General features: G+C 37.2%; 1 protein-coding gene across 2 annotated transcripts; it reads left to right on the top strand.

The window, feature by feature from the left end:
- Positions 1-1,360: 1,360 nt before the first annotated feature.
- Positions 1,361-10,020, top strand: LOC127645566 (heterogeneous nuclear ribonucleoprotein C-like). 2 transcript variants are annotated; one of them, XM_052129225.1, is made up of 9 exons: positions 1,361-1,471; positions 2,357-2,500; positions 2,939-3,204; positions 3,575-3,647; positions 5,556-5,606; positions 5,890-6,059; positions 6,219-6,332; positions 6,455-6,582; positions 9,342-10,020. In XM_052129225.1, the coding sequence occupies exons 2-9, from the start codon at positions 2,496-2,498 to the stop codon at positions 9,456-9,458; spliced, it is 924 nt and encodes a 307-aa protein (XP_051985185.1). In that variant the 5' UTR covers positions 1,361-1,471; positions 2,357-2,495; the 3' UTR covers positions 9,459-10,020. The 2 variants fall into 2 exon arrangements, with proteins under 2 accessions (XP_051985185.1, XP_051985186.1); XM_052129226.1 differs by having other exon boundaries at positions 2,951-3,204; positions 9,342-10,018.
- Positions 10,021-12,864: the final 2,844 nt, after the last annotated feature.

Below are 12,864 nucleotides of genomic sequence, written 5' to 3'. Positions count from 1 at the left end.
GAGGTGCAAAATGATGGAAGTTAGGCTACAACTAACTATTATTTTGATAAACAATTAATCTAATGATTATTAGAACGATGATTCGACTATTCAGCGATTAAAGCAACGATTAATCATTAGCTCTTAACTGATTATTCAGCTTGTGCCCGACTTAAAAGGTTGTATTAAACTTGCTTTTTTATATTTCTACAGGTCTCATTAAACAACATAGAAAGCTCCTCAGTACACAAACTAATCAAAGGTTCTTCCATAATGCTAGATGCTTTAGACTATGAAAATGCATTTTAAAATTGTGTTGCTATGAAAGAAGAGATGGGACGAAAATGATACAGAGGCTTGTGCTCAATCAGAGGCAAATACATGCATTAAGTCAAGTTAAGTGTACCTTTATTTATAGAGCACATTTAAAAAAAACAAAAAACAGAAGTTGACCCAAAGGGCTTTACAGATCAAACAAATAAATAATGACAGATTGATTTACAGTTCAAACATAATAAAATAAAAAATAAAAAACATTGAGATACATCATCTATTCAAAAGCTACAGAGTAAAAATATGTTTTTAAAGAACATTTGAAAATGGCTAGTGATGAAGCTGACCTCACATGGAAAGGGAGACTTTTCCATAGATTAGGACCTATCACATAAAAGGCACGGTCACCTTTAGATCTATAGCGGCAACGAGGAACCCTCAATAGAAGTTGATCAGAAGACCTGACCGCTCTGGTGGGGGAGTAAGGGAGAAGGGCGTAGATTGGGCCGCGATCTATCATGATATAAATGTAACAGCCATGATCAGATAGACAAAATTAATTGATATCAGTATTACATATTGGAAGACCAAGTGATAAAACAAGATCATGCGTATGTCTGTGTTCATGCGTAGGACCAGTTCCATGCTGTGTAAAGTCAAATGAATCAATGAGTTGCACAAAATCCTTCACCAAATAATGGGAAGGGCAACAAACATGATTATTAAAGTCGCACACAATGAGAATTGTATCTGCTGTATGGATGATATTAAAGATAAAAGTCCCAAATTCATTAATAAAGTTCTTATTATTATCAAGGTGGTCTATAAATGAGAGCACAAAGCACATGACTGGATATTTCAATCTTCCGTAGTTGCAGCTCAAATATCTGATATTGATCTGAAGGAAATAGTCTACATTTAAAACTGGTTTTAAAGATTGTAGGCAAACCCCCGCCTCGTCCAACTGTTTTCAGGACGGTAAACGCTCTCTTCAGGAAGACTGTTGGCTCTCATAGATTATATACGTCACATCACAATTCCATAGCCGATAGAACTTGCCGACCGATCGAATCAACCGGTGACTTTTAACTTGAAAAGTGCGCCGCCTGCTTTTATGTGGTAGCAGATTGACCGCTAGCGCTGACTTCACAGTTGCCTTTTTGCAGCCAGTGTAAGGTTCTTGATCCTTAGACTGCTTGTTTTAAACTTTGAAATTTTGGTGAGTAGTTTTTTTATTCGAATTTTTGCCTCGATAATATCCTCATAAGCATATTTTTGGTGCATTTTGTGAAGGATTTCTTACACCGCAGCCGTCACACTGCTGAGGCTCTTTAAAGCAGGGCTCTCGGCTGCGTGGTGTGTCCTCTTTGTCTGCTTCGATGATTTTCCATCGTATTTCACGAATCCCCATACGTGTTTGGGTTTGGTCGGGTCGTATCGTATCGCCTATTTTTTATCTTAGATTTTTGTTTATAAATAAATCCAAACCTGTTTTGTTGCGTGGTAAATTTGAAAATTCAAATGTTTTCCGCGTCGCTTTTTTTTTTTTATTTCGCGCTAACAAGAGCAGTAACCGAGACCGCAGCGTTGCAGTTCCATTTGGCGCGCGGCTTTAAGTTTCAATTTATAGCCGTCGTTGACCTGTTTTAATTTCTTTTATTTTTATAAAACCAAATGTTTTGTGTAAGTTTTACCAGACGTTCGTGATGGGGGAAAATGGCTAAAGCCTAAGGTTGTTCGCCGATCTATGCGGAATTCCCAGCCTGACCAGATAAAAGTGCTCAAAACACCCCTAAAACCAGACAACCGACCAGGCAGGGTGACCAGCTGAGAGCAACTAGCTTAGCCTGGTTTTAGCTTCGCCCGGTCAAGTTGCAAGAATGACCCACAGTCATTTTTGAATCCAGATAGTTTTGCCATGTGACGTGAATGCCATTCTCGAATCGCCATTTTACATATTTTTTTTTTGTCCAACACTTCCCTCACAAATCTTGATCACCACCAGTATCTTTGACCTTACATCTCTCTTTAAATACAGTGCAAAGTGTTTGATCAAAACATTTAACCATGTCCAGTTGTAATGAGGTGTTTTTTGTTGCCTCAGTGTAACTGGTGGAAGCCAAGTGACGCTCACTGAAAGGGTGCTGTTGGGAATTGTAGTTTTGGCTGTGAGTACCCTCTAGACCTGTGCTCCACTGACCACACACCCCAGTGACAAAAGAACAGACGACTACCCTGAAGCTATGGAGTGAGTGACCGTTATTAACACACCCTTTTTATGTCAAATGCCCTGTATGGTTCCTGTGCAAAAATTAACTTGAAATAGTTGAAATGAGAAGGGTGGTTGATCGTCCCTCTTTGAAAACATGAAAATCTAGCTAGACCATTCATTGCAGCAAATACATGTAAACTTACACATAGTGCTAAACACTGTCTACATATGCCAGAATGTGGGATTGGTTTGAAATTAAACTGTGAACTTTCACACTTGGGTGAAAAACACCTGAGCGAGTAGCATCCCACAATTATGCTCAATTAAGGCTCTTTAAACAACAGCTAGTTTTAGACTTTTATTTAATATGATGCATTGGATCACACGGTTACTGACACTCCTGTTTAGCTTTTCTCTCTGGAAATATACCCACGTCCTTCCTTATGTTTCTATATATTCCCTTCACTAACTTAGTTGTCCCCCCAGCGCTAGTCAACTGATGTCTGGCAACGTGACCAATAAAACGGACCCACGGTCGCTGAACTCCAGGGTGTTCATCGGAAACCTAAACACTATGCTGGTCACCAAGGCGGACATTGAAGCCATTTTTAGCAAATACGGCAAGGTTGTGGGCTGCTCTGTGCATAAAGGCTACGCCTTTGTCCAGTATGCCAATGAGAGGAATGCACGGACTGCTGTGGCAGCAGAAGATGGCCGGATGATCGTTGGACAGGTGCTCGGTGAGGACATAAAAAATTATCCTTTATCATCAGAATCACTTTTTTTTTTATCAATACCTGTAGGAGGATTTGAGTTTGGAGTTGGAATTTGGATTAAAGATAAATGTTTAACTGTCTAACAGTCTTGTGGGCTTAGCTTATATAACTGCTGGCAATGATGGTTCTTGTCAAGGTTACCCATAAACTTTAGACTATAGGTTTGAGATTACAATGATTTGCATTACCAATTGATTGCCTAAACCACAATTCTGTGGTTGTGTATCCCCGTAGTGTGTGTATGTAGAAACTCACTGATCAGTTAGTGACCATATGGGTTTTTATTTTAATTGATCTATTGATTTATTTATCTATTAACTCTTCTTTGCATCAGATATAAATCTGGCTGGGGAGCCCAAACCTCACAGGCCAAAAACAACCAAGCGATCAGCTGGAGATATGTACAGGTGAGTGGTACTTTTGTTGTTATATTCATATACAGGGTTCGCATGGTCATGGGAAACCTGGAGTATCAGATGATTTTGTAAATCAAAAAATCCAAGACAGGAAAGTCTTAACAAAGTTAACAAAATCATCTAAGTCATGGCAATGGCTGTACTGACTTTTTGTTTTTCTCTCTCATATTTTCACCTGAATATTGCTTTGGATTAGAGCTCATGTAAAGTATACAGGTGCTGGTCATATAATTAGAATATCATCAAAAAGTTGATTTATTTCAGTAATTCCATTCAAAAAGTGAAACTTGGATATTATAATTAATTCATTACACACAGACTGATATATTTCAAATGTTTATTTCATTTAATTGTGATGATTAAAACTGACAACTAATGAAAATCCCAAATTCAGTATCTCCGAAAATTAGAATATTACTTAAGACCAATACAAAAAAAGGATTTTTAGAAATGTTGGCCAACTGAAAAGTATGAGCATGTACAGCACTCAATACTTTGTTGGGGCTCCTTTTGCCTGAATTACTCCAGCAATGCGGCGTGGCATGGAGTCGATCAGTCTGTGGCACTGCTCTGGTGTTATGAGAGCCCAGGTTGCTCTGATAGTGGCCTTCAGCTCTTCTGCATTGTTGGGTCTGGCGTATCGCATCTTCCTCTTCACAATACCCCATATTTTTCTATAGGGTTAAGGTCAGGCGAGTTTGCTGGCCAATTAAGAACAGGGATACCATGGTCCTTAAACCAGGTACTGGTAGCTTTGGCACTGTGTGCAGATGCCAAGTCCTGTTGGAAAATGAAATCTGCATCTCCATAAAGTTGGTCAGCAGCAGGAAGCTTGAAGTGCTCTAAAACTTCCTGGTAGATGGCTGTGTTGACCTTGGACCTCAGAAAACACAGTGGACCAACACCAGCAGATGACATGGCACCCCAAACCATCACTGACTGTGGAAACTTTATGCTGGACTTCAAGCAACTTGGATTCTGTGCCTCTCCACTCTTCCTCCAGACTCTGGGACCTTGATTTCCAAAGGAAATGCAAAATTTTCTTTCATCAGAGAACATAACTTTGGACCACTCAGCAGCAGTCCAGTCCTTTTTGTGTTCTGACACTGTGTCTTGTTCAAGAGTGGCTTGACACAAGGAATGCGACAGCTGAAACCCATGTCTTGCATACGTCTGTGCGTGGTGGTTCATGAAGCACTGACTCCAGCTGCAGTCCACTCTTTGTGAATCTCCCCCACATTTTTGAATGGGTTTTGTTTCACAATCCTGTCCAGGGTGCGGTTATCCCTATTGCTTGTACACCTTTTCTACCACATCTTTTCCTTCCCTTCGCCTCTCTATTAATGTGCTTGGACACAGAGCTCTGTGAACAGCCAGCCTCTTTAGCAATTACCTTTTGTGTCTTGCCCTCCTTGTGCAAGGTGTCAATGTCGTCTTTTGGACAGCTGTCAAGTCAGCCGTCTTCCCCATGATTGTGTAGCCTACAGAACTAGACTGAGAGACCATTTAAAGGCCTTTGCAGGTGTTTTGACTTAATTAGCTGATTAGAGTGTGGCACCCGGTGTCCAAAATACTGAACCATTTCACAATATTCTAAATTTCTGAGAGACTGATTTTGGGGTTTTTCATTAATTGTCAGTTATAATCATCAATTAAAAGGAATGAACACTTGAAATATATCGGTCTGTGTGGAATGAATGTATACATTATCCAAGTTTCACTTTTTGATATTAGATGATATTATATATGACCAGCACCTGTATGTTTGTGTGTGTGTGTGTGTGTGTGTGTGTGTGTGTGTGTGTGTGTGTGTGTGTGTGTGTGTGTGTGTGTGTGTGTATAATACATTTTTTGTACCAATCTAATGCAAACAATTTCTATATTTTATTTCCTCCACAGTGGTTCTACTTTCGAAATGGATTATGATTTCCAGAGAGATTACTATGACCGGTAAGACCTGCAGTAGTGTTGTTCAAACACTGCCAATATAAGTTTGTATATATTTGTTTAAAATAAAAAAAATCGCATCTCATAGCCCCCAACTTACCTAAACGTCTTTGGTAGCATTTCATTGTCACTGTTGCTTTTTGGCTTTCTCACTTGAGGCATTGGGAAATGTTATTTGTAAAGCTGCTTTGAAACTATTTATATAGTGAAAAGCGCTATAGAAATTAATGTGAATAAAAATTTGAATTGAACTTTAGCTGATTGCTTTACATCCTTGTCTTTTCAGAATGTATTCATACCCATCCCGTGTACCCCCGCTTCCCCCTCCTCCTGTGGCACGGGCCGTGATCCCTTCCAAGCGTCCACGAGTCAGTATAAGTGGGGGAACCAGCCGCCGCACCAAGTCCAGCTTCTCCTCTTCGTCCAAAAGCAGCCAGCGGATGTCCTCTCGAGCTTGTTAGTGCTTTTATAATTTTCTCCCATGTTCATTGTATTGGGGGATGGATTACTATAACACCTCATTAAATGATCAACATTGTCTTTGTTCAGAAGTTATAAACATTAGTTAACCTTTGTTGTCTTGTAATTTATTTGCACATGCATTTTTACCCCCAGTGAAAGCAGATGACCTCCAGACTATTAAGAGAGAGCTTGCTCAAATAAAACACAAGGTAGACTATCTTCTAGAGAGTCTGGACAGGATGGAGAAGGATCAAAACAAGAAATCAGGTAGCATGCTCTGATCAGTGTACTTGGTTTTAAAACATACTTCTTGGACAGAGATGTGTTCTCATCTGATTTGCACCATCTGTGCTCTGGATTCATGAATATGCATGTATCTTTTACCTCAGAGGGAAAGTCTGTGAAGACAGAAGTGGGTGAAGCTTCCCTGCAGCATTTCAACAAGAAGGATAGAGAGAGAGAAGAGCAAGAGACAAATGATTCCGAGGAGGAAAGAGATCTGTTAGAAGATGAGGAGGTGAGTGGAGGAATTGGAGGTGCAAAATGAGGGAAGTTAAGTTTTGTGATTTATGCTGGATTTGAGGTGACTAGGGCTACAACTAACTATTATTTTGATAAACGTAAATTATATACTAGGTCAGGTGCGAACTCAGTCGGGTGCGAACAGCAGTGCTGCTCTCTAATCATCATTAGAGTTTAATGTGATCTCATGTTACGTTAAATGAGATCAAATAACTAGTCGAGAACACAAATTTGTTGACAATTTTTTTTTTATTGTCGTTAAAAAAACCATGGATTGTTTCCGCCCTAGAGGTGATGTGTCTTTATTTTTAATTATCTTATTTCTCATGCTATCCCATATCTGAATGATTCTCTTTCTACAGCAGAACACATTTTTTTTAAATATATTTCAGCTCTGTAGGTCCATATAATGCAAGTGGCCAGACATTAGTAGTTCCAAAAATCACACAAAGGAAACATAAAAGTAATCCATATGATGCCAGTGTTTAAATCCATATCTTAAGAAGCAGTATAATAGGTCTGGGTGAGAAACAGAACAATTTTGAATTCTCCACTTTAACTTTCAAATACAGCTGCGGCGGGAGCGACAGAAATTTGTCAACTTCTAACTGTCATAGTCCATCCATCAAAATATATAAATAAATATTTCTTTTTCACTTTTTGGCCTATTTGTTTCTTGATGGCGCTGAGAATCACCGGCTTGAATGTGAAGCAACTGAGACCTGTAAACAACCAGTCAAGGTTCGATTTGTGTGCCATCGTGTTACTAAAATAATAGACCGGTGTGCAACATAGTCTCATTTAAACGACCCAAATATCAGAGCCACTGCAGATGCGTTTGAGCTCAGTGTTAAAGTGCTCTCCTGTTTCATTCTCCCTCTCTCTCCCCTAAACAGTTCCCTGTAACATTTTACTGTCTTGTCTAATAATACATTGGCAAATATCAATAAAACCGATATCATATATTGTCTGCAAATATGCACACATCTCGTTTAAACCGATAGCTTCAGTATCCTTTGGAACACTCGTAAATCTCCCTCTGAAGCACGTATACTAACAGTCTCTCCTCAACAGTTCCCTGTAACGTTTCTAATGATAACAGGCAAATATTAATAAAACTTCTATTATATACTGTATGCGGATATCTCGTTTAAAAAGATATGATTCACGAATCTTGCTAAAATTCAGCATTTTCTTCCCGTCAAGTGCTCCTCTGAAGTGCGTATTCCATCAGCCAGAATTTAAAAAAAAAACATCAAGATCAAAAGTTCCTCTGATCACAAATCCATGATGGTCATTCCATGACAATCCAAGCAGGTGATCCAGGCTGTTTAACCAATCAGGAGATTGCTTCACGTGCGCAAATATCTTATTCCCTATGCACTGTATGTGCAATTTGTTTGATTTATATATTTTCTGACAAGTTGCGATTGCTAACGTGGATATGCCATCCATGGTTGCTGGACTACTCTGTGTGCTGTTATTTCCTTCCTAATATATTAAACATTTCTTCTTGTGCAAATAATTTACTGATAAAGATTTGATGACTAAACAGAAATCATAAGAAACTGCAATCTACCATTTGAAAATACAATAGTTTTTTACATAATTTTTTACAAAGTAAAAGTTTAGTGTGACCGAGTAAATATAGTGCTAAACGTTTTTTTTTGTAATTCTATGTTTATTTACTATATTGAATTGTGTGATATATCAGCATTTTATTGGCCACCCTGCTCCCTGGATATTGGCATCAGCTATTAAAATTATTAAAGTAAATGTTTTATGTTCTTTTAGTTTTTTTCCACCCAAATGTATCAACACTTAATTTTTTGATTGTGTGATTTTTATTTATTTTCCCCAAGTTTGGAAATGTAGATGGCCAGTTTTGATTTATTATTTAATGGTTTTCATTCATGTTGTCACAATAGCTTGAATTCAAAGCCTTTTTTGAAGTATGAGTGTTAATTTACCACATGAATTCACACTAAGCTTTTAACATTTTATTTTGACTGTGTGCAACCAATTTGGTTCTTTTGCCGGTGTCCGACTGACCACATTGGGCCGTAATGCGAGTGCAATTTCTTTTAGCAATGTTTTCAGTTATTTCATGAAATATTCAGCACGGGAATTATAGAACTTTCTAATTCTGAAGAAAAGTTGACTACTGAGAATGAAAATTAGCTTGGCAGTTACATTTCCTCATGTACATTTATGAACGGGTGTTCTGTGTGCCCTCTGTGCATAATGTCATTCTAGTCAACACACAAATGACACTGAGCATTAAATCTGTAACGGTGGAAACTATTTATAATTGGTCCCACTTTATATTAGGCGTCTTTAAATGCATGTATACGAACATTAAAATACATGCAATTGTATTTTTGTGAAACCATGTTGTTTTGCAAAGTGCTCACAAGATTTTGGCCACCCTGCTCTCTGGATATTGGCATCAGCTATTAAAAAAAATTCATATTGGTCGATCACTAGTTTCGAGGGTTACATTTGGTGTGAGTTTAGAGTTGGACTATCTGTTTGTCAAACAAGTGCAGACAGGGGAAGTCTTCTGGAAAATGTCTGTTTTTGCAATTCCGTTTGCTGTCATTAGTGGTGGGGAAAAAAACACTTCACCTTTTATGAGTGTGTGTTTCTAATAAAGAATTGAGGGAAGGTATCTATCTAATCTTCTGCAATTTTGAAAGTTTTGAAATAAAGTAATGCTAAATGCTTTGTGCCAAATGTGTTTTTACCTTTCAGGTTAAAAGCCAAGGAGGTGAGAATGAAGAAGAGGAAGGAGAGCGTGAGGAAGAAGAGGAGGGTGAACATGAGGAAGGGGAGGATGATGGTGACAGCGTTAATGGCGAGGATGCATAGACACGTTTTACACGTAGTTGACACCAATAACACAAACTCCAAATTCAGCACTTTCAGCAAAGGTTGAAGCTGCTCTTTTAAAAGTTTTGTGTATTTATAATGTAGATGCCTGCACTCAAATAATATCTGACACTAGAGTTACATGACCCACTGTTGTCAGTTTATTTTTAATGTTAGCATGACATCTTTTCAGGCTTTTGACGTGTCCCTCAACCCTTATGAAAACAAGCACCTGTTTTTAAACTACAGAACACAACATTTTCAGATTATTTTTAATTGTTCTGATATGAATGAGAGAGGTTTTTGTATGGTTCTTTTACATAAGAAGATGGCAGAATACATGCATTATGCATTCTCAAGAGTGAAACTGGCCTGTTCCCTGTTTGTCCTGTCTTTAATGGGAAAAGTCTGTCTTTTTCAGTGAATGAAGCTAAAATGTGTATTTTAAATGGGGAAACTTAATGGGCTTCTCTGTTAGAGAGCCAGGAAGCTTCCAGGAAAAGTCTGTTTGTATTTACCTGTCTTTTTATATTACCCTGTCTCAATAGTTCTTCAGGAAAATTTCAATAAAATATTAAAGTAAATGTTTTATGTTCTTAGTTTTTTCCACCCCAAATGTATCAACACTTATTTTTTTGATTGTGTGATTTTCAAGTTTGGAAATGTAGATGGCCAGTTTTGATTTATTATTTAATGGTGTTCATATATGTGGTCACAATAGCTTGAATTCAAAGCATTTTGAAGTATGAGTTAATTTACCACATGAATTCACACTAGGCTTTTAAAAAAAATGCGAGTGCAATTTCTTTTAGCAATGTTTTCAGTTATTTCATGAAATATTCAGCACAGGAATTATAGAACTTACTCTCAAATTTTGAAGAAATGTTGACCACTTCTGAGAATGAAAATTAGCTTGGCAGTTAAATTTCCTCATGTACATTTATGAACGGGTGTTCTGTGTGCCCTCTGTGCGTAATGTCATTCTAGTCAACACACAAACGACACTGAGCATTAAATCTGTAACGGTGGAAACTATTTATAATTGGTCCCACTTTATATTAGGCTCTTTATGTATAGGAACATTAAAATACATACAATGTATTTTTGTGAAACCATGTTTTGCAAAATGCTGACAAGATTCACATTTGCCCTGCTTAAGTTGAAGTACTGATAGGGTTAGGCTTAGAAGTAAGGGTAACAGTGTAACTACAGATGTCATTAAATGCAGGTACTTACATTTTAAGTACTACAACAACACATACGTAGAAGTATATAGTATTTAAATGTTCAATATGTAAAATATTTAATGTACTAAAGCATACAATTATAATATATTATCAGATGTACAGGAAACATGCTAAATTGAAAACTGGCTTCTCTGAAAACAATAAATGCTACAGCCAGTATATTCTATGTTGAAATGTCTGTTATTTTGGCCTGTAATCCCAATAGTATTTGGGTTGCCAGATTTGTAACTAGTGCGCAAACAGCACGCTGTAGCCATGGAAGCCAGCAAAAATTCTACATAAGTTAATTTATAATTTGCAAACATACACATTAGCGGATCAGTGTACAGCTCGCGGCTTGCCATTGTCAGTTTACTCGTTACTGTTGCGTGTCCTCCACCTGGCAACCCGCGTGAGTTTTGAGGGGACGGGGGTGACAACTCTTCAACATTTTGAATTTGGACTTCAGTTACCAATTTTAACGCTTGATGTCAATGTTACATATTGGTCATTTAAAAACACCTAAAATAAAGTGGGAACTCTAAATCTTGTACTACAATTCCCATGAGGCATACTGTACTTATCATAAATCATTAGATAACTGTAGGATTATGACAGACAACCTCTCGCTCCGTTTTGTCCAGATATAGAGCTTATATAATGCTTTCTCTGTGCTTATTTTTTTTTTTTATATATATATACTTTATTATCAACAAACAGCATGTGCAAGACTATTTTCCATATTACAACAAAGGATCAAATCACATGCTTCACAATACAATATAAATCTAAGAACAAAAAAAAACATAAATACTTACAAAATAAGTAAATACTTTCTATATAAAAATGTTAAATAAAGAACATATTGCCATTGTTTTAATTGCTTTGGTATTTTTAGATTTTGACATTACATCTATGCACATTTTGATCTCCTTCTTTTCTCTGTGCTTATTTATGAACTCTTTTGATCTTGGTTGCAGAACATCTAGCCCAGATGAGTAAGATGTATGCGAAATCCAGATAAATTCATGATTCCCACACCTTTTGATCAATGCATTTCCCTGACTTTTCCAGTTTTGTGATTTCTGTGAGATCATATTTAAAAAATATATATTTTTACAGAGATTGCACTTGCAAGAAAAGACATGTAACCTGATGAAATATTTTAGACCTCGAGCATAACTAGAAAAGGTTATTCACTATAGACATCTGCATGACTTTGAAATCACAATTTCTAAAATGTCCTTAATATTCCCAGGTTTCACTGTGAACATTGTAGTTAAATTAAATGTAATTATATAATACCACTCTAGTTCAATTAATTCAACATGTACAGGTGATGAAAGATTCAGACATTTACAAGGGGAAATGCATAAAACCGGTGAAGCTAGTGTAGCTGTTGACATCATCATAAACCCAAGTCTTTGCACACAGTTGTGTATAAACTTTATCACCTTTTTCCAGTGTGAGAATAATGCCATTGTTAGCATTCCCACTGGACTCCAAGAGTGAACAGAGCATTAGGTGTGACTGTTCTTAAAGAGGCTGACAACTGAAGTTCTTCCACTGTGACAATGAGTGCAAAATCTGAAGAAGTACTGGTGCTGTGAAAATACCTGTACGGCACACACATAGCCACGTGTGTTGATTACAACAACAAAACACACATGTGCACACACACACACCACAGATGTGACAAGGATGATGAACTGCTTTCCCCATAAGATCATGCATTAATGATATTCTCTTTAGAGTGCTTACCAGTGTTTGAGTTATAGGCATCTCCAATACTACTGAAGACTTTTTTGTTGGTCAGCGTTTTCTAAGTATCAAAGGGTCCAGTTTGCCCTGATCCCGATGCTAGCAGTGCTGCTGAAAAGGCAACCTTTTGGGCTATGAACAGTTAAACAGACACCAGATTTGTATTTATTTGTTTTAAGTTATCAAAAGCAATTAAAAAATTAAAGCTGTTTGGAATACACATTGTTTTACTGAAATATGATGTTACAATGTTGCTAAACAGTGAATTCAATATGTGTAATTTAAAAAAAAAAAAATAAACGCATAAATTGTAAACTTCACCTTTACTATAATGACAATATTTGTTTCAGTAAAATGTTATCAAGAATTATAATTCATAATCTACAACCATGCAGCCAGTTCTGGTAAACATGCCTTCA

Source organism: Xyrauchen texanus, chromosome 6 (assembly GCF_025860055.1).
Source record: "Xyrauchen texanus isolate HMW12.3.18 chromosome 6, RBS_HiC_50CHRs, whole genome shotgun sequence".
Lineage (NCBI taxonomy): Eukaryota > Metazoa > Chordata > Actinopteri > Cypriniformes > Catostomidae > Xyrauchen > Xyrauchen texanus.
The sequence above is the reverse complement of the archived record's forward strand: the minus strand, read 5'-3'. Positions and strand labels throughout refer to the sequence as shown.

What these genes read in the sequence shown, in the direction of transcription:
- LOC127645566 (XM_052129225.1), top strand. An exon ending in GCGGATGTCCTCTCGAGCTT is followed by an intron (nt 6,060 to 6,218) that starts GTTAGTGCTTTT and finishes TTTTACCCCCAG; the next exon opens with TGAAAGCAGATGACCTCCAG. An exon ending in GGATCAAAACAAGAAATCAG is followed by an intron (nt 6,333 to 6,454) that starts GTAGCATGCTCT and finishes CTTTTACCTCAG; the next exon opens with AGGGAAAGTCTGTGAAGACA.